Source organism: Pinus tabuliformis, chromosome 4_2 (genome assembly GCF_031772625.1).
Source record: "Pinus tabuliformis cultivar Carrire ecotype Pingquan chromosome 4_2, CPIR1, whole genome shotgun sequence".
In the NCBI taxonomy this organism is placed as follows: Eukaryota; Viridiplantae; Streptophyta; class Pinopsida; order Pinales; family Pinaceae; genus Pinus; species Pinus tabuliformis.
The window spans coordinates 1,185,840,514-1,185,862,493 of NC_142304.1; the positions used below are offsets into that span (position 1 = coordinate 1,185,840,514).

At 38.6% G+C, this 21,980-nt stretch overlaps 1 protein-coding gene across 2 annotated transcripts in view; it reads left to right on the forward strand.

Moving 5' to 3' along the window:
* LOC149173919 (protein NO VEIN-like) overlaps positions 1 to 21,980 on the forward strand; it is a 601,966-nt gene that overhangs the window by 154,753 nt on the left and 425,233 nt on the right. Inside the window, exon 3 of one of the 2 annotated variants that reach the window (XM_089424783.1) lies at positions 6,507 to 7,161. In XM_089424783.1, coding sequence (XP_089280909.1) covers positions 6,507 to 7,161 — 655 coding nt within the window. Of the gene's footprint in view, positions 1 to 6,506; positions 7,162 to 21,980 lie in introns of those variants that run through there. The other variant, XM_089424784.1, reaches the window with a different exon arrangement.

A 21,980-nucleotide genomic window follows, 5' to 3' on the forward strand; every position in this document is an offset into this window, starting at 1 on the left:
AATTCCCCTTTTTTTTATAATTTTATATATATATATATATATATATTTTTTTTTTTTCCCTTTATATATATTTTTGTTCTTTTAAAGTGTTTTTTTTTTAATCTATTTTTTTTAAATTTCTTTAATTTTTTTTTCAATAAATATATTTTATTTTGACTTTTTTAAATGTAATTTTTTATATGATATACTTTCTTTCTTAATTTATTTTTAAATTGTTTATTTTTTATTTTATTTTATTTTTTCTATATTTTTATTTTATTATGGCCAAAAGCCTGATGGCGAGATGGAGATACTCGAAATTGCAGTGAAACACCTGAACTGTAACAACAATAAAGAACTGTAACAACAATAAAGTTGACGAAGGGTCGATGGCCAAAAGCCTGGATCGAAGAGCGCGACTCTGTGCAGCTGCAAGAGGATCGAACTGCATTGATACCAAATGAAGCGAACAAAGTTCCTTCTTCAGATTAATTACTCCAAAAGACTTGGAATATAAAAATATCCATGAGAATACAAATATATATTGAAAATGTATGAATAAGAATGATACAATGAGAGTGAGAAGGTTGCTTCTATACCAAGCAGGTGTTTCTTCATTGAGAATCATGTCTCATTTAGACATGATTCTTCAACCTAATTACTAATTAACTAATCATTATTTATGATTATTATCATTTACATTATTTCTTATATATTTATTCATAACATATGAAAATTAATTATTAGATTTATTTAAGTTCACAACATTAGATTAGTGTAATTTCATTTCATTAGATTAGTGTTTAAGTCCATTCCAATAGAATAGTTTCAATTTCCTAGATTAGAAATTAATTTTTGTTCTTAGATTAGATTTTATTTTCTTGTAGAGTAACGGACCTCATCAAACTCTTTTATGCTAAGGCCATTGCAAGCTTGCCTTGATCTTTGAGTATGACTTGAAAGAGCTTGTTGGTGACTTAGTCTAATAGGGAAAACCAATTCTATTCTCCTTATTGTGAGATAAGGGGAAAATGATACACTTTGACTTGTGAAATTAGGGTAGGGCTAGTTTCCCCTGTTGTTGGATCTCCTTGCAACGGTTGACTTGTGGGCTCTTGACAGTACTCAATTAAGCGAAGCTTCCTCCTGTAGGATCCCCTTGAAACTTTCCGATAAGGGTAGAAGAGGAAACACACTTTTGTTAGATTTACTTCATTGCAATCACACATCTCACATTGTGCACTCAGACAGATCACCACATATCTGTCAATCTAATAAATCGAAATCCAAGTGAAATCTAACTTAAAACATACCAAGAACATTCCACAACATTTTTACAACATTTAGCTTGGTTAATGTTTCATTGGCATACTTAATTTCGAGCATAATCCCAACATTTACATTGAGAATTTCATTTACAATCAACTTTTGGCACTGGTCTCTATTTGTTACATCATTTTCTTACACGTATTTCATTCATATTGTTATTGTCATATCTCTTGCTTATGGATGGTTATTTGTACACTTCCGATCATTTTATTTTCTCATGAAGTTTATGTACATGCTCTAAAGTGATATGTTGTTATTTATATCGATGGTTGAATGTGCTTTGTGTAATTCAATGAAGCGAACAAAGTTCCTTCTTCAGATTAATTACTCCAGAAGACTTGGAATATAAAGATATCCAAGAGGATACAAATATTATATATTAAATTTTATGAATATGATGATGACACAAATGAGAGTGAGAGGTCTGCTTATATACTATGCAGGTGCCTTTTCATGAAGAGTCATGTCTCATTTAGAGATGGCTCTTCAACCTAATTACTAATTAACTAATCATTATTAACTATTATCGTTTACGTTATTTTATATATATTTATTCATAACATTGTCTTCCTCCTCAAAAAACTTTGTCCTCAAAGCTTATTGATGAAAGGCTTGATCTCTTTTTTTTTTTTTTTTTTCTTTCGAATGTCTTCTTGTCTCGGAATTGTCATCTTTGTTGACACAAGACGATATAATCCTTTAAGTGACAAACAAAACTGTCGCACGGAGAAGGGATCAGACTATCCTAGATTAATCTTCTGTGGAATATTCTGATCACTAGAATTTTGTAATGACTTGTCATCATAGGACTGGATTGAGGTTACATCATTATTCTTTGGAACATCAGTTTGTTGTTTCTGCTCTGAATGGTCTTGATACATAGCTTGATTGAGTTGTCTACTCTCATGATTCGGATGTCGATAAGGAACTTTTTTGGTTTGACTTTCCCTTATTAAGTGTGTGGAATTTTTTTTATTTACTTCAGGTGACGATGTTGTTGAGTTGGTTACAAAACCTTCACTTGGGGTGTTTATCATCTGAACTGCAACATCTAAGTGCGTCTTTTCTTCAACTAGTTTGCATTCTTCTTGAGTTATGATATTCACTGGATCGATATTTGTTCCCTTATCTTCAACTTGGACTGTTATGACTGGAGATTTCGAAACTTCTTCTTGAGTAAATTGTTCTAACTTGTTTTTTAATGCTTTCTTATCATCCTTAAGTTTCTTAATTTGAGTGAATAGATTTTGATTATGGTTTCTCAGAGGTAATAGTTCTTTGATTTCTGATTTATCAACCTTATTTTCAGTGTTTTGACTTTTAAGCTTTTCATCTTTTAGATCTCTGATTTGTTCTAATAAATTTTTATTAAGGTTCTTTAAATGTAAATTTTCCTCTTCTTGTTCTGATAAGTGCTCCTTGAGTTCCTTCTTTGTGACCTTAGTCTTCTTGACTTGTGCAATTAATTTTTCAACGTGGTCTTTAAGGCGAGAAATTTCTTCATCTTTTTCCATTATTTATTTGTAATGTATATCTGCAAGATCTTCATATTCCTGTTGTAACGCTTTCTTGTTTTGCTGAAGTTTGGTTATTTTGTCTTTCTCTTGATCTTCCAACTACACTTTCTTGGTACACTGGATTACATCGTTTTGTAAGAGTGATGTTGGGCTTTCAACTTGCAATGTGGATTTTGTTTTCTTCATTTCCTTATTAAAATTAGCGAGTTGTCGCCTATATATTGCCATTAATTGTTTTATATCTCTTGCTATTGATTGTTTTTGTGCATCACTTAGAAATTCTACTAAGGTAAAGGTTTTGTAACATTTTGTGCAGACGACAATTTGATTTCTAAATGATTCATGACAATTATGATATCCCTCTGAACAAAAATGACATTTGAAAAGAAATCATTGCTTTTGGTGGACGTCATCTTTTTTGTTTTTTCCTTCACTTATTTTGTGTTCGTCGAAGAGCTTAGGGTTTAATGATAATCAACCTTTTTTTTTTTAGTTCTGAATCTTCTTAACTAATAATACGTTATTGAGTTTTATATTAACACTCCCTTTTATAACTTATTTTCACTTTTTTTTTTAAACTTATAAATATATTTTTATTTTTATTTTTAATTATATTATATGTATTAATAAATAAACCTTTAGTAAATATCTTAAAAAAAGAATTGCCTCAACGTTTATTACTATTATCTTCATTATTGTTTCCTTTCAATATGATTAGTTTCGACAAGTGATCAAACACGTCCGTACGAAACACGAGTGTGTACGTCCAATGCTGGAATTTCTTATGGTTTTCTATGAGATTTTATTGCTTGTCTGATGGACTGTGGTTAATTATTAAATCCTGGTTTAATTATCAAAGGTCACAATGTTTGACCTTGGGTTTCTTCCTCTTTTAATATGATACCAAATGGAACGCTGTTGACACCAGATGGAACAGGGTGGACCGGAGCAGTTTTTGGGGCAAATATTCTGTTTATGTTTCTGCTGCAGGGTTATATCGGCTCAGGCAACCGCCGTTGCAGTAAATAGTGGCTGCGGTTGGATAATTGTGTTTTCCAGTGGCTACAGTGGGTTTAACCACCGTCAGCTCGCGGCTCGAGGGGAAGGCAGGGAGATGTTGGTGGTGGGGCGTCGATGGTGGTTGAACCGCTGTTGGAATTCCAATAAACAACTGGGGACTTACGATGAGGCGGCAGGTCAGCGAGGCACGATCGCAGGTCTATGAGGGGAACGACAGAGTGTTGTTTGGAGAGATTGGAGTCGGATGGCTTCGGGCAAAAATGGCGGCGGTAAGTCAGGCATTCGACGATAGGTGCACTGTTGTTATATTATATTTTATTTTTAAATTTTTTTTTACTAAATGTGATTTTTTTTGAAATACCCTTTTTTTTCTTTTTTGACTTGTATTTTTTATTTTTATTTTTATCTTTTTTATTTTTTATTTTATTTTTTTGATATATATATATATATATTTAACTGTAATTTTTTTTAACAATTTTTTTAATTATGAATATATATATTTTATTTGATTTTTTTTAAAAATATATATTGGCTCTCTTTTCTTTCTTTTTTTGTTTTGTTTGTTAATTTGACCTAATTTCTTTTGTACTCTTTCTATGTGGCCAAAAGCCTGATGGCGAGACAGAGAAACTCCAGTTGTAGCAAAACGCTTGAACTGCAACAACAATAAAGTTGATGAAGAGTCGATGGCTAAGGGCCTGGATCGAAGAGCGTGGCTCTGTGCAGTGGTGAAGTAGCCATAGGATCCACTGCTCTGATCCCAAATGAAGCGAACAAAGTTCCTTCTTCAGAGTAATTACTCCAGAAGACTTGGAATATAAAGATATCCATGAGGATACAAATACTATATATTAAAATGTATGAGTATGATGATGATACAAATGAGAGTGAGAGGTCTGCTTATATACTATGTAGGTGCCTCTTCATAGAGAGTCGTTTCTCATTTAGACATGACTCTTCAACCTAATTACTAATTAACTAATCATTATTAATTATTATCATTTATATTATTTCTTATATATTTATTCATAACATTCAATTAACTCCTAGATATCTTTTGTTTAACTTAGCTTAATCAAGTCTTAGTTTTCTTTTCTCATAGGGTCTACCCCCCTCGGCTTCGCTAGGAGTCAACCTAGATAGAGGAGTTGAGATTTGAGTGATAGCAGTTCAACGCGAGACTCAACCCAAAGCCACACAAAGTGGACTAGGGATTTTCTCTACGTTAGCCAAGGCGCGGATTAGGAAACTACATTTTTTGGTGCCATTGCTAGGCCTAGACCCGGAATACGACTTGTTTTCCACTTTATTTTTGCTTTGCTTTATGCATGTCTACTTATTAGAAAGATTCACTCACTTTAATAAATCTAAGTGAAATCCATAATAATAAAAGTTATCAAGAGCATTTCACCAAAATGTTTGACAACATATGCATTTGGCCACAATCACATTTTGCCCAGGATCTGATTTCCACAATATAAACATTTACTTCTGGCATTGGTCCATTTTTTGCCATTTAAATTATTGTCATTATTATTTGCTAATCAATTGCATGAATCATATGCTGCTAGATTAGATTGGCGATTCTTTTTGCTTTTGCAATATAATTTAACTCCTAGAACACTTTATTTTGTTTAGTATAGTTTACTTAGCCTTAGTTATTTTGTTGGGGACTACCCCCCTTGGATTTGCTAGGAGTTAGCCTAGATGGAGGAGTCGAGATAGAGTGACAGTTGACTCGAGACTCACTCCTAAGGCCATACCCAGTGGATTGATGATTTCTTCCACGTTACCGGAGGTTTTAGGTGGCGATAAACAGTACTATCTTTAGAGAGATCTGCTTGGTTTAGTATATGCTCCTTGAATATCATTATGATTATTTTCATTAATCTTTTTATTGTATATATAATATATTCAGCTTATCGTCGATTAGAGAGATAACTGGTTGAAAAATGAAGAATGGTTGGGCTACATTTCAATTCACTTGAGAAAATGGTAAATATAGTAAATCAAAGATAGTGTAAGTTTACAATGCAATATTATATTTTTGTTGACAGCATTTCCTGCAATGTCAGAGTAAATGAGTTTCTGCAAGGAGTAATAGATTAAGAGATTTGAAAAGTGTGAAAGCATTTCACTGTAGTTTACATAAGCCATATTGGTACAACTACATTTCTTTGGAGGGTTCAAATTGAATGCCTATCTCAAAATCGAAAGCTTCCTCAATGACTTTTTCTTCACTGATCTAATGTGTAGGTCAGGTGGAGGATAAGAGATTTATATTGCCAGCTATAATTTTATGCCTTTAGATTATTGTCTCTACCTGTCTTTAAATGAAATGTTAAATGGTCATTGGCATCTATGTTCTCAGTTCCATGGTCCTAGATTCTTATGAACTATTTTAATCTCCCAAGGTTTTGATTTTGGTGTTGGTTTGCCTGAATGCATAGTCCTGATCTAAACTTGAGACTTTAGAGTTTAAATAATGATTTCACTAGCCTCCATGTTACTAGCGTATTGATGGAATTTGTGAGATATTGCTAAAATAGTACTGGCAGTTGTCGGTTTAGAACTTTATCGGACTTGTTGATTAATTTGAATCCTTTAAACAGCACTAAAGTCTGAATTCTTGCTTATATCTTCTGATGCAAATGGCTTTAGGATGCATATTGGTTTTATTCGGCGCACTAGGAGAGTTGAAAATGAACTTAAATGCCAGATAGAAGCTGAAGCACGGAAGAAAATTGATATTAAAAGAAAGAAGCAAGTATCTGCGGCAGAGTCGAACGTTATATCTGATGGCTTTGATTCATTTCTGTCTGGCAACATTGAAGCTGCTGTCTCTGGTCCCAAACAAACAAGGTTTGAGACAGTTTCAAATTCAGATGATGACGAGGATCTTGTCATTAGAAACACCAGTGTAAGATTGCCTCTGAAGAGAAATTTAGAATTACAATGTGAGAAATCTGGGGGTAGTCAGAAATACCCGTTGGAGGCGGAAGAATTGGCACTGTTAGAAAAACAACTATCAGCAGAGAAAGAAAGAAACTGTACTGATTTCTTCTCCAATGATTATGAGGATCTAGGTGGAAAATCACAGGATATATCTGGGAGGAAAAAGAGAAGGGTTCTGCAACAGAAGAAATCCTTGGCTAGTCGTCCTTGCAATTTAACAGAAGAGGAGCATGCTAAGTTGGAGAAAAAACTATCTACATTGGAGTCCAAATATGTAACAGCTTTTCTTCTCAAAGATGACGATCTTAAAATATTTATTGCAGCTTGGAAGGATATTTGTCAGGAACATTCAGTATATGAGGTTTGTATTTTCCAGTTTCTATGGTTCTAGCACAAATGACAGTTTACTTTCTTGTTGGACTTCATACAGTAAATCTACAAGTATAAAGAACATGGGTGCTGTAAAAAAGTTTTCATTCTTTTCCAATTAATAATGTATCAAGGTAGTTGAAGTGTGCTACATCAGGCTTCTGGTTTTGCTATTCTCCATATGCAGTGGGTGCAAATGGTTAAAATGGATTATATATCATTATTAGATATTTTCCAAACTATGTTAGAGTTGTATTAGGTATACATTTTTTTACTTATCAAAGAATGTCTTCAGTTATTAAGCAGCTAGTTTCGAGATTTTATGTTTTAGAATAGGAGGTTGGATATTTGTCCCTTTCCATTGTCTCCCATTAGTCCTTCACTGTTTATTATCATCATTGAAACTACTCATGTAAACCCTTTGTTATCTCTTTGCTCATTATTATTGTCTCTAAATCTGCTCATGTAATTTCTTTGTTAGAGTCTTTGCAATTGCTCCTCATTATTTTCAGTGACGCTACTCACGTAACCCCTTTATTACAATTCTTGCTCATTAATGAATATGATGAAACTTATTCCAGTGTTTTATCTTTTATAATTGTGTTTCTTTATAACGGTGTTTTATCATTTTTATAACTTATTATTACCTTGGTACGTGTATTTTTTGTAGTTTATCTATTTTGTACACTTGGCTTTTTTGCATTTGCCCTTTGTGGGTTTCTTGGTTCAAAATGATTATTCACCTAGATTATTGTATTTTATTGGATACTTGGTCACATATTTTCAGTGCCCTATGATTTTTTAATCCTATATATATGTCCGAAGAGTTGCAAGTCAAGCTCGTTGGATTGTGAGTTTGACTTCGATCAGGTTGGGAAAGAGTTTTCTGGCTCAGCCTGAGTCAAACTCAGGGTTGACCAAGTTTGAATCAATCAATTCAGCTTGGTTTTGTGATTAATCACGAGTCAATCTATGCTCATAGATTTTCTATAAAGTTTTTTCCAATTTGAGTTTTTGTACATGTGTTTCTTTACATTTTTGTATGTGCATTTCTTCATTTGTTTAATTATTTGGAATGAAAGTATGGGAAACCCAGGAGTATTTCTCCACGTTTCGTGGATTGTAAACCGGGTAAACCATCGGCCCTGATTATGGGGTCTCACCCCTAGGGAATCGAAGAGAGGCAAACCCTTGATTAGCATCAAGTACAACAATATGAAAGAGCTTCATGTTTGGATCTAGACCACTTGAGTTAACCCTTGGGGCTTATATGTGCATTTCTTCATATTTTTGTACCTGTTGAATTTTTCCCATTTTGGGTCAAACTCTTGTCTCTTTTGCTGTGTAGAAGTTTCCTTGATTCTGGGTTTGGTAATATTGCTGTATATATCTAATACAAATAGGTGCATGACATGGTTACTGTTTTGACAATTCTCATTTTATGCTTGCATAGTTGCCTCTTGTGTTAGTTGTATGCAAGTGTCGTTGCGTTGTTGTGATTGAGACCATATGAATTGGTCTAAGAGCCTTAATATTAGGGCTTTTCGAGAGCTTTGCAATTCTAGCCTCCTTAGGATCTTTTCGCTGCTTGAAATCTTCTTCAAAACTCTCTCTATCAACATACAAGTAATTTATTATTGTTTCGTATGCTTTGGCCATTTGCATATTTTTCCATTTCATTTTTGCAAAAGTTCCATAAATCCTTTGATAGTTGTGGGCTCCTTGCATAACCAGCAGAACTGCTGCCTTACAGTAGTATTACTGATTTCTAGATCAATGTTGAACCATTGATACACCCTGTGAAACTGTTTCCAAAACCCACAAGGCCATTGCCAAATGGGCAGTACACATAGTTACGTGTATTTTTTTCTCTGTAGGACCCACTTTATGACTATATGTTAATTTATGGTATGTTATATGTTTAGAGCAGTTTACTTATTTTTCTTATTATTATCCACAGATTAGCAATCACATGTACATTAAGTAAAGTGCAGATAGAACATTAAACGATCAATAGAAAACAAGCCAAGACAAGAGACACAAGATGTGGCGGCTAGCTAGGGACAAACCCCAATATGGGGAAAGCCTTTGATCAAATCTTCTTTTATCCTCAATAATTCAGCAGAGAGAAATAGTACAAAAATCTGATTTACATCAGCAGCAACAAACCCTAGATCAGCCCTAAACTAGGGCAGTCGATATCTGTCAAACCAGTGGTCGGATCACCTTGAATCCTTCACCAAAAAATGCAGCCTTCCAAGGAGAGTCAGGGTCACCTATTGCACAGTCCAGAGAGAGAGAATGATGGTCAACGCTGGTCAAACTTCCGATCTGCAATTGCAGCCCTAAAATCTGCGTCCTTCCTTCCACACGTGTGAGAGAAGAGTCTTTTCTGCGCAGGAAACAGAAGAGACTCTTTTCTGCGCAGGAGACAGAAGAGACTCTTTTCTGCGCAGGAGAGAGAGAGATGTGACGAGAGTGAAGTGTGCAAATGAGGAGAATACTCCTTGAATTTATATGCAAAACCTTGGGGTTGAATAGATGCGATTGTTGGGCTTCTGAGCCTACATAAGTTGCTGGCCAACTTTGACAATTAGTCCATAATCAAAATAAATTCATATCTCCATAAATACTTATCGGAATCGATGATCTTTAAATCAATCCTACACCTCTCAACGAGAGGAATCTAGTAAAAATATTATCATCCATGAATAAGGTGACCCACATGAAGTTTGGCCCTAGTTGCCAATTTTAACACTCCCTCTCAACTAGGGAGAACTTCATCTGCAATCTGTCGGACCGTCACTGTTGTCCATCCATCAAATGCATTGTCTTGTATGGTTTGACCCTTCTTGCTCTGCTCTGCTTTGCTCGAATTATGAAGAAGAAATGATCGAGGATGTATCATACCATCCTCCATTGACCCGAAGTCAGTCTCAGAGTGTGTACCACTCTCACTGGTCCCAGACCAGTATCATTGATCCTAGATCAATGAAGGTCATCCTAGCATAGGGAGTACGGTAGATACAACGATGCGTCCATCGGTACTACTATGGTCCCTATCCTCATTTCCCTGCTCATTGATCAGATGAGAGGTACTTCCCATGAGTCCCAGACTGCATGGGTAGGATGCCTCGACAGGAGAACTAATCATCCTGTCCATAAGAGAGCGAATCATCCTGTCCCACAAGAGAGCGAATCATCTTGTCCACAGGAGAGCGAATCATCCTATCTACAAGAGAGTGAATCATCCTGTCTCACAAGAGAGCGAATCATCTTGTCCACAAGAGAGCGAATCATCCTGTCCATAGGAGAGCGAATCATCCTGTCCCACAAGAGAGCGAATCATCTTGTCCACAGGAGAGCAAATCATCCTGTCCACAATCGCCATGGAGAACACATCATCCAGGCCCACAGGAGAACTAATCATCCTGTTCCATAGTCGCCACGGGGTGTCACAGGGGAAGGTTGAACCTTTTACCCTGTACCAAGTGCACCAACAGGGGATGGTGAGTCACCCTGTGGTCATGTGTCGCTCCAAGAAGTACCCCGCGCCCCCCTGGAGCTCCCAGAGCTCAGTACATCATACTTGACCCTCATCGGAGGGTCTCTGAACGACACCAAGTCGTTCTCGGAAAGTCAGGAATTTGACCTTTCCTAGGGGCTTTGTCAGAATGTCGGTGACCTGTTCATCTGTACCGATATGTTGGAGCCTTATTGCTCCTCGCTGCACCATATCTCGAATATAGTGGTACCTAATATCGATATGCTTGGAGCGATCATGAAATACGAGATTTTCTGATAAACGGATCTCGCTCTGGTTGTCACATAGAATCACGGTGGTATCCAATGTAAATCCAAATAGCTCACTGAAGAGCTTTCGCAACCAGACTGCCTCACAAGAGGCCATGCTAGCAGCAATATACTCTACCTCGACAGTGCTCAAAGCCACCGACTTCTGCTTCCTGCTCATCCAGGATATCGAAGCAGATCCCAAGGAGAAACAACACCCAGAAGTGCTCTTACGGTCCACCACACTGCCTGCCCAATCAGCATCAGTATATCCAAGTAGTCTCACATCTCTGGCAGTGTATCTTAACCCATAAGTAATTGTGCCACGAAGATATCTCAACAGATTCTTGGCACCAATCCAATGTATGTGGTGAGGTTCAACCATATGTTGACTCAACATGTTGATTGCAAAGCATATGTCTCGACAAGAGTTCACTAGGAACATTAATGCTCCAACGAGTTGACGATACTCGGTGGCATTTTGTAAAACAGGTCCAGCAACACTACCGCTTAACTTTTTGAAGTCGAGCTCCATCGGGGTAGTTACGGGCTTGCAGTCCACCATACCGAATCTTTCCAATAACTTCACCACATATTTTCTCTGAGATAGGAAAATTTCCCCTGGCTTCTGCCAAACTTTGAGTCCTAGGAAATAGTGCATCAGTCCTAGGTCCTTCATTTCAAATTCAGAAGCCAACTCCCTCTTACATTTGTGAATGAGAGGGTCTGCACCTGTTAGAAAGAGGTCGTCAACATACAACACCAGTATGAGAGGTTTGTCATCTTCAACCTTGAAGTAAAGGTTGGGATCGGCTTCACTCCTAGTGAATCCCAGCTTCGTCAAGTGGCTATCGATCCTCTCATACCATGCTTGGGGTGCTTGCTTTAGCCCATAGAGGGCCTTCTTCAACCTGCACACATGAGATTTTCGATCATAAATCTCAAATCCTTCGGGTTGCTCCACGTAGACCTCTTCTTTGATTGAACCATGCAAGAATGCGGTCTTAACATCCATCTGATGTAGTTTCCATCCTTGTGAAGCCGCAAGGGCTATGATCGAGCGAATGGTGGTATATCTGGCAACAGGTGCAAATATCTTGTCATAGTCTATACCTTCCTTCTGGGAGAAGCCATGAGCGACAAAATGAGCCTTATACTTTTCCGTACTTCCATCAGCTACATGCTTTATCTTGTAAAGCCATTTAGAAGTGACAATTGTCTTATCGAGGGGTCTGGGAACCATTTCCCAGACATCATTCTTCATAATAGACTCATATTCTTCGGTCATAGCATCCTTCCATACTTGATGCTTGACGACATCTGAGAATGATGAAGGCTCATTTTGAATGATCGTGCTCATGATGGTCAGGTATCCCTGGTTCCTGTTTGGTTTCTTACTTTCACAGAAGGTTCCTTGGGGTGCAGCGTGTCCTTTAGCATCATCAAGTGTCCCCCTTAGCCATGAAGGCCTCTTCCTAGAAGAGGAAGGCTCAGGTGGAGGAGGATCAATAGGATCGATGGGTTCTTCCATATCGGGCATTGTTTCATCGTCTTTTTCTCTCGGTTCGTTGGTGTCAGCTTCTTGAGAGCTCCTCACAGTTGGAAGATTGTTCACCTTGCTGAGAGCCATATCTTCGTCAAAGGTGACATCATGACTAATCACGACTTCCCTTTGACCGGCTACATAGATTCTATAGCCCTTAGTATTTTCACTATAGCCCACGAAGATTCCTTTCTTTCCAGATGCACCCAATTTGTTCCTTTTCTCTTTCGGCACATGAAAATATACAGGGCTTCCAAAAATTATAAAATGAGATACGTCAGGTTTCTTACCGGTGAACATTTCTTCGGGAGTCTTGGAACCCAATGCTTGATGGGGGCATCGGTTTTGCACATATACGGCGGTGTTTGCAGCTTCGGCCCATAGAAACTTCAGAAGTATTTGATCATGGAGCATAGCATGGACAACTTCCACAATCGTACGGTTCTTCCTTTCCGCCACACCATTCTGTTCAAGAGTGTACAGTGTAGTAGTCTCCCTCTTAATGCCAGCCTCTTTACAAAAGTCATGAAACTCATTAGATTCATATTCAGTCCCATTATCAGTCCTTAAGATCTTGATCTTCTTTTCGATTTGATTCTCGATCAAGGCTTTGAAGTGTCGAAACCAAGAGAACACTTCGTCCTTCTTTTTCAAGAAGTATATCCTAGTCTTGCGAGAATAGTCATTTGTAAAAGTGAGGTAATATGAATATCCTCCCAAGGAGTTCACAGGCATCATACCAGATATGTCTGAGTGAACTAACTGCAATATATCGGAGGTCTTGCTTTGGCTTGAGGGGAATGGTCCCCTTCTAGATTTCCTTCAGCACATCCCGGACATACACCTTCTTGCTCTAATCTGAACTCAGGCATCCCGGTCACCATTTTTCTTACATCAGGTAGAGCTTTATAATGAAGGTGATCAAACCTCCGATGACATAGTTCGGACTGAAGAGATGTGTCAGAAGACATGACATCTAGCGGACTTCCTCCGACTTGATATAATGAATCAACTCGAAACCCAAGAGTGAAGGCATCTTTAATATTGTTTTTCCATGCACGTACCTTGCCATTGCTGAAAGCCACCTTGTAGCCTTTGTCTTCCATTGCCGAAATGGACACCAGGTTCTTTTTGAGATCAGGTACATATAATACATCTTGTAGGTGGATTGTATTACCTTGATTCAATTTAAGAGAGACATTGCCTACACCTTTCACGGGATATTTCATATTATCTCCAAGGACAATTTCCAGGTTGGTTTTTTTCTCTATCAGATTATGGAGAACTTCTTTGTAACCAGTGAATTGCCTTGAGGCACCACTATCAATGAGCCAATTTCCCAGCGAGTCCGGTGGAGCAAAGGTAGATAGAGCAACTGGTGGATAATATTCATCCTGCTTATTGTCAATAATGTTAGATTTATACCTAGAATTTCTTGCCTTCTTGAATGGTTGTCCTTTTCATTGATTTCTAGCACTTCTTTTACCTCGGCCATTTGACCTGCCATTTCTTTGATTCCCTTGAGAGGGATTTTGATCATCATCCCGGTGTGAGTTCCTTTTATCAGGACACTCCCTTGCATAATGACCTGGTTTATTGCAATGGTAACATTGTCCTTTTCCACCCTTTGGTCCAGTCTTCCTTTTGGAATTGTTTCTTCTTTTAGCATGAGAAGAAAAGGCAGAGGGATGACCTTTAAGTGTGGGCATTTCCTGTTCTTCCATTCTCGCTTCTTCTTGAATGCATCTAGCCATTAATTGCTCAAATCCAGGAATTAGATTATTGTTGAAGAGAGTAGTCCTGAATATATACCATTTAGATGGTAGTCCTCCAAGAGTTGTGAGTGCCATTTCCCTGTTAGGAATTACTTCCCCAATAGATAGGAGATCGTTCTTGATCTCGGTGATTCTTAAGAAATATGCTTGCATATTTTCATCTTTGCCCTTCTTAATTTCCTTCAGCTTATTTCTAAGAAACAGAACTTGATTTGCATCATTAACTTTAAATAAACTCACCAGTCTATCGTAGATTTCCTTGGAGGTGTTCAGCTCAGAAACATAGGCCACCAAGTGCTTGTCGATAGAGTCCTGGATGATCTTCTTTGCTTTGACTTCTCCAGATTTCCATTTGTTCCTGGCAGCAGCGGGTGCATTTGATGGAGGCTCAACAATATTGCCTCTCACATGGTCCAACACTCCCTGATCTTCTAAAGTCAGATCGAGAGACATCTTCCATCCGTGATAGTCAGACTTCTCACAGAGCTTGTCTTCGGTGGGGAAGAGTGTTGAGGACCCCATAGTTCTTTTAGGATAGCCTTGCCAATCTTCTCTTCAGTGATTGCTCTTGCTCTTGCTTGGGCTTTGTCTTCACCTCAGCTTCGATACCATGTTAATTTATGGTATGTTCTATGCTCAGAGCAGTTTACTTATTTTCTTATTATTATCCAGAGATTAGCAATCAAATGTGCATTAAGTAAAGTGCAGATAGAACATTAAACGATCGACAGAAAACAAGCGAAGACAAGAGACACAAGATGTGGCGGCTAGCCAGGGACAAACCCCAATATGGGGAAACCCTTTGATCAAATCTTCTTTTATCTTCAATAATTCAGCATAGAGAAATAGTACAAAAATCTGATTTACATCAGTAGCAGCAAACTGTAGATCAACCGTAAACTAGGGCAGTGGATATCTGTCAAATCAGTGGTCGGATCACCTTGATTCCTTCACCAAAAAATGCGGCCTTCCAAGGAGAGTCAGGTTCACCTACTGTGCAGTCCAGAGAGAGAGAATGATGGTCAACGTTGGTCAAACTTCCGATCTGTAGTTGCAGCCCTAAATTCTACGTCCTTCCTTCCACACTTGTGAGAGAAGAGTCTTTTCTGCGCAGGAGAGAGAAGAGACTCTTTTCTGCGCTAGAGAGAGAGAGATGTGATGAGAGTGAAGTGTGCAAATGAGGAGAATACTCCTTGTATTTATATGCAAAACGTTGGGGTTGAATAGATGCGATTGTTGGGCTTTTGAGCTTTTGAGCCTTCATAAGTTGCTGGCCGACTTTGACAATTAATCCATAATCAAAATAAATTCATATCTCCATAAATACTTATCGGAATCGGATGATCTTTAGATCAATCCTACACCTCTCGATGAGAGGAATCTAGTAAAAATATTATCATCCATGAATAAGGTGACCCACATGAAGTTTGGCCCTAGTTGCCAATTTTAACACTATAACTTGTAGGTCATTGTTTCTGTCTTCAGAGCAGTGCAAAACTTTAACATTGTTGGACTCTTGGTAGTGCATATGCGAGAGCTGTGGCATCAGAGCTATGCCTTGGTGGGGATCGCTACTATCTAACAATGACAACAAAATGAGCAAGTGATGATTCAATGAAAATAACATTAGGATTTTTAGGGAAAAATATGTAATATATGGTGAGAATCCTTGGTTGTTGTGTAGTCCTTCAAGACGAACAAAAAGTTTTCAATCTCAGAGTTCATTGAACTTTGAATGGTACTAATTGGCTTTTCGTTCTGTAGGTTGAGTGCCCTTTAATACCTTGAAAAAATTGATAAATAGCAATAAGATTCTAGCCTTTAAGGTTCACATGGAAGATTAGGTCCTTATTGGTCGACCCACTTACTAGACCTAGCTCCCTGCAACTTCCAAACAATCTCCTACTGGTACTTGGCATGGCTGGAAAGTTGTTTAACCGATTAGCTTGCAAGGATACATTGTTGCAAAATCACTCCAATTCAACAAAGCCTTCCATAGATTGTACATCAGTGCATTGACATCCTCCATGTAAAGTTTGTTTTTGGTTTATTGCCCCATTTTCACAAAGAATTGGAAATTTCCCTTCTCATGTCTCTAGAACACACTTTCTATATTGTTCTCATGATGGAATGAACATCGTCTAGGTTGGACACTATATATAAGATAAGATGATTTATTAATGTCCAACGAATGACCATAAATAGGTCAATGGGACTAAAGGATACAACCAATACAAGTACAATGTGGGAGTGCAAATGCAACTCCTAGAAAATGCCAAAGCTAAAACTAGGATAAAACAAAGTAAAGAAGGATACAATAATAATAAGACAACCTCATAAACATGTATATAACTGATCATGTAGAAGGCTAAGTGAATAATTCTAGGGTTGGAGTGTGAGTTTTTGTAGCATCGGATGTGTTCTAGCCACAAAATTTGGTGGAGAGGCTAGAACACATGAGATCTCCAAAACCCATAAATCGTTTTTGGAAATTCCACCTCAAAGTGTATCAATTAGATTATTACTCGTTTTTTAAATATTTCCTAAGTCTAAACTTGGGGAATATGGTTAATTAATCAGTATTAATTGAGATAAGGCGTGAATCATTTTGAAACTCACACGGATCGATCCATTGATGATCCTATCCATCAATAAAATTTTAATCTTGATTGTTGGTGCTCGAATAGTGGATTATAAGAGGAAGTCGATGTGGTGATGGAGAAATCATCTAGTGCAGATACTCAGTTGCCCAGGCAGTTCGATTTTCTCAGTAGCAGTAGCTCAACAGAGAAGATAGAGCCAGAGGGTGAGTAGCAGGTGGAAGAGGAGGGCAACAACATTCTGGGAGGACGATTTCTAGTTCCCGGGAGAGGCAAAGGAAGGAAGCCCAAAATTTCCAGGGGGCCAGCATAAGCTCTGCGCAGAGGGTGACACAGGGAGTTCAACGCAGAGGCTAGGAAGGCAGTTTAAGAGGCAAAGAATAACTATGGGGGAGAGAAAATCCTCAAAATATTTTTTGCCAGTATTTTCCTCAGATTAGATTACAATTTGGCATCTAAATTATTGTACTCAATTGTTGTTGAAGATTAATAATAAAACCCTCATCTGCTGCACCGATTTTCCCAAGTTGGGTTTTTTTTGGGGACAATTGTCCAAGAAATAACTGTGTCAAAATTATTTTGTGTGTGCTAGAATTTCTCAGTTTCCAGTATTTTATTTTCCGCAATATTTTTGTGGTGAAAATTGTAGTTGTAATTTTATTCGTTGTTTGTCGTAGCAAATAAACTGCATAATTAAATTTTTAGATGGAATAATAATATCTAGTAGCTGCGATAGCTAAAATTTCACATGGAGGTTGATGATGTCGAGAATGCCCAAGTCTAGTCATCGATGGTGAGGGCGGTGACAATGATGTTGGCTCGCTATTAGAGTGCTCTGGATCTAGCAAGGAGTCTGGCTGCATGATCCTCGGGGAGATGTAGGAGCGAGGGATACTCCTAACATCTGAGGCCAAAGGAAAGAAGTTCTGTATAAGTCTCTGGTTGCTCTGCTGGGGCTGGGGAGCAACCTGTCGATGGGGGAAGGGTGATTCGAAATTTGTTCTTTCTTCTCAACCATTTATTTCTTCAAGAGACAACCTAGTAACAATGGACAAAATATGATCCCTACTATTACCCTACTTACTATTGGGACAAAAGGGAAGCGAAATCGGTCCTCCTATCGTAGTAAGTATGTCTAGTTGTATGATGAATGTTGATTTCTATAGGTGAAGGTTGACAAGAAGGCTCAGGTTGATCTTGATGAGCAATGGGAACTTGTAGGATATACAAATATAAATGTTACTAAACCATCGTCTATAGATCTACATCTAGTATTGATGGACAGAGAGCCTAGACTACATAGACAGCGATGAAGAAACCCTATTCATCCAAAACTTTGAGCTGAAGGACAAAATAACTTCTACCAATATGGACAACCAAAACTAGATGAATCCAGTGCCCCAACAATTAATAAACAGAGTTGAAGATACCCGTTATTGTTCAAGAACTTGTCCAAGGTGTCAAAGTCCTAATTTACAAGGTGAAGACCTAAAGGGCAATTTGGAGTGGTCATCCATTGTCACCTCAGCAACCCATTCCCACTCTTTAGGTTGGCTCCTCTGAAGCTCAAGGAGGGAATCTCTAAAGTAGTCTATCTAATAAAAAGGTTGGAATAAAATGATTACTTAGACTCAGGTTAGATCTGATTTTAAATGCAAAAATTTAGTAAGAGATTTTAGATTTATATGAGAAAGGTAAACCTAAGAGAAATGATGCACTCAAGGTTGTTTTCTTAGACTTATATGAAGATTTTTGAGTGTTTGTGTAATATTCCTAATGGAAATATTAAGTGATAATAGAAGCAAAAACTATGAACAACAACCAAAATTTCGACACACACAAAATATCAGATTACACTAGAAGTTGCACCAAAATACTGAGCCATTTTATTATTCTGAGCAGAATGGAGTACAAATAGATAGGAATAGAGGAACTTGGGCTTGCTACAACAAACAAGTAAAAACCTAGGTGATAATAATGATGTTTAGGTGCTAGAAAAGCTCCTCCCCAATTTCTGCATTGACCCAAAAATGTTTTGTTGTTGCTGCCAGATGAGAAATGAGAAATCTACCCTCATATGTGCTCAGCAAATTATGAGTAATTAGTTGTTGCACTTCCTCCACAAGACCAACAAAACCTAGAAAGGGCTTGGCTCCAAACCAACTCTCTGGAAAGCCTACAAAATAGTGCGAATTTCCCAGTCTTCTCTCTTGTACGCACTGCTGGGAAACTGCTATAGAATGCTCTCCAAGTCACCTCCAAATCCCTTACAAAAGTCCTTATAATTTTCCTCCCCAAATCCTGATCTCTCCTGATCCTTTCTCCCGTCAAACTCCTAGCCCCACAACCTCTACGCAATTTCTGTGACTGAACCCCTGCACAGGCCCTGAAAGACGCAAATTCGGCTTGAAGTTTTCTTCCACACATAGCCTAGCAAATCTCCACAAAACTCCAACAAAAATTAAAGCAAAACACTCTTGTAATTCCCAGAAACTTGCTTGCACTGAAGCTACCTCTCCTAAGAAGTGCGAAATTCTTTATTGCACTTAGTCTGCACACTAAACTGGTTAGTTGCTCTTGAAATCGACTCCAAAGCAACTCCAAGATGTGACCACAAGCTCTCCAAGGGTGACACTCGAAGTTCACCGAAGGTAGAGTTGGAATTTCCGCCCAGAAATCACTTGGGCCAAGCAACATTGTTGACTTGGCTGAACAACTCAAGCGAACATCAAGTTAAGAAGATAAATTGGCCAAAAGTCCCAAAATGAGGCCCTCTACTTCTATTTATACTTGTTTCTCTCCCTCTCTCCTTGTGGGCTCCACAATTTGACCTCTCTTCCTTCTCTTTTCATCCACATTGAATTTCCTCATGGAAGTTCGAATTTCCTCTTTGAGGTGGCCCCCACATTCCACTATCCAATTTATTTCTCCTTCATGTTTTGAAGCCTCCTCACAAAAACTAAATTGACGCCTCCTCATCCACTTTTCCTAAGTTCCATGCACAAAATTTCTCCTCATCAGCAAAATTGCAAAAATCTGTAACTCACTCAATAAAATTAATTAATGGGGATATTATAGTGCTCCCCTCCCAAATGTTGCTTGTCCTCAAACAACTGTAATGCCGAGTGTTGTAATATTTGCTCTACTTCCCCCGTAACATCCTTCTTTGGTAGATCCTCCCACCTGACAAGAAACTCCTTAATGGCCCTGCTCAGGAGTTTCCTCTCTCTCACCTCCAAAATGTGCCCCTCGCCATCCATAGGTGGTAGCTCCGTGGCTATTGTAACTTGCTGTCCCAAAGCCTTTTTTAGGCAAGAGACGTGGGATACATTGTGACCAATTCCGCAACCTCAAAGTGCCTCTCAATCCTGCCCTTGTCTGGATACAACTTTTGCTGATTTTGTGCTTTCTGCTAGTTATCCTTGAGAGCTCTAGGGATGTCCTGACTCTCTTATATCCAGTCTTTGGCCCTGGGGCCCTGTTGTGTCCGAAAACCATGTCAGTGAAAGTCAATGCATCATAACAATACAAGGCATGAAAGGGTGACATACCTATGGACATGTGATAGGTGGTGTTATAGCAGTACTCCCCAAGATGCAACCACTTCACCCATGCCCATAGTTGTCCTATCACATAATTGCGCAAGTAGCCGTCCAACCACTTGTTCACTAACTTGGTTTGTATGCCTGTCTGTGAATGATAACTAGTGCTGGGTGTGAGCTCGGTCCCCACAAGGCGAAACAACTCCTTCTAAAAACCCCCCATAATTTTTCTATCCCTGTCACTCACAATGGTCTTGGGCAGACCATGCAACCTGAACGCTTATTGGAAAAACAACTCGGCCACCTATGAAGTTGAATATCAGCGTGGAATGGCAAAAAAATGGGCGAATTTTGTCAACCTGTCAACCACCACGTAAATGCAATCTGTCCCCTGTATTGCTGGGAGCCCCGTGATGAAGTCCATAGAAATGCTCTCCCATTTAAGGAATGGGAAGAGGCCGCAATAGACCAATTGGATGAGACAAATCCCCCTTGTTCCTCTGGCAAACCCCGTACTTCTGTGCATGCCTTAAGATGCCCCCATTGAGACCCCTCCATGTAAATCGCTCCCTAATTGCCCGGTAAGTTTTGAGAAACCCTGAGTGTCCAACCAAAGATGAATCATGTGATGCATGCATATTCCTCTCTCTGAGCTGTAACCTCGACACCAAGTAGATTTTGTTCTTGTAGTAGATCACACGTCCATCACCTTGTACCTGTCATATCCAAACATGCCATCAGGATTTCACAAGCTTGCCGATACTTGGAATACTCCACCAATAGCTGTGCCTTCCAATCCTGGGTGATATCCATAAGAGGGAGTGTCGAAGGGCTTTTGGATAATGCATCTGCCACTACGTTGTGCTTGCCCTTGACATATTCTATCTCAAAATCGTAGGGTTGGATCTTGCTAATGCACTTCTGCTACTGTTCCTCAAGCTCCTTTTGCTCCAGAAAGAATCTAAGACTATTGTGGCCAGTCTTCACCTTAAATTTGTTGCCTACAAGGTACTACCGGAATTTGTCCATTGCATGCATTAAGACCAACATCTCCTTATCATAAATATAATACAGTCGCTCATAATCTCGGAGCTTCTAACTCTCATATGTTATGGGATGGCTTCCTCGTGTCAGTACTGTCCCAATGCCCTCGTCGGATGCATGACACTCTAAAACAAAGGGCTGCGTGAAATCTGATAGTGCCAGAACTGGACATGTTCTCATTACCACCTTGAGGCGCTCAAAGGCCTCCTTTGTTTGTCCGCTCAAAATCTCCCTTCTTCGTGAGGTCTATAAGGGGTGTAGCCAACTGAGAGAATCCCCTCATGAAGCGCCTGTAGTAGGTACGTATGCCCAGGAATCCCCTCAAATCCATCATGTTCCTGGGTGTAGGCTAGTCAAGTATGGCCTGTATCTTCTCTTGGTGGTCTCTAACTCCATCCTCCCCAATCACGTGCCCTAGATACAACGTTTCTGTCAACCCAAACTCGCACTTGGACATCTTGGCGTAAAACTACTTCTCTGTTGATTTGGGGAGCATTGGATGTGCTCTAGCCATG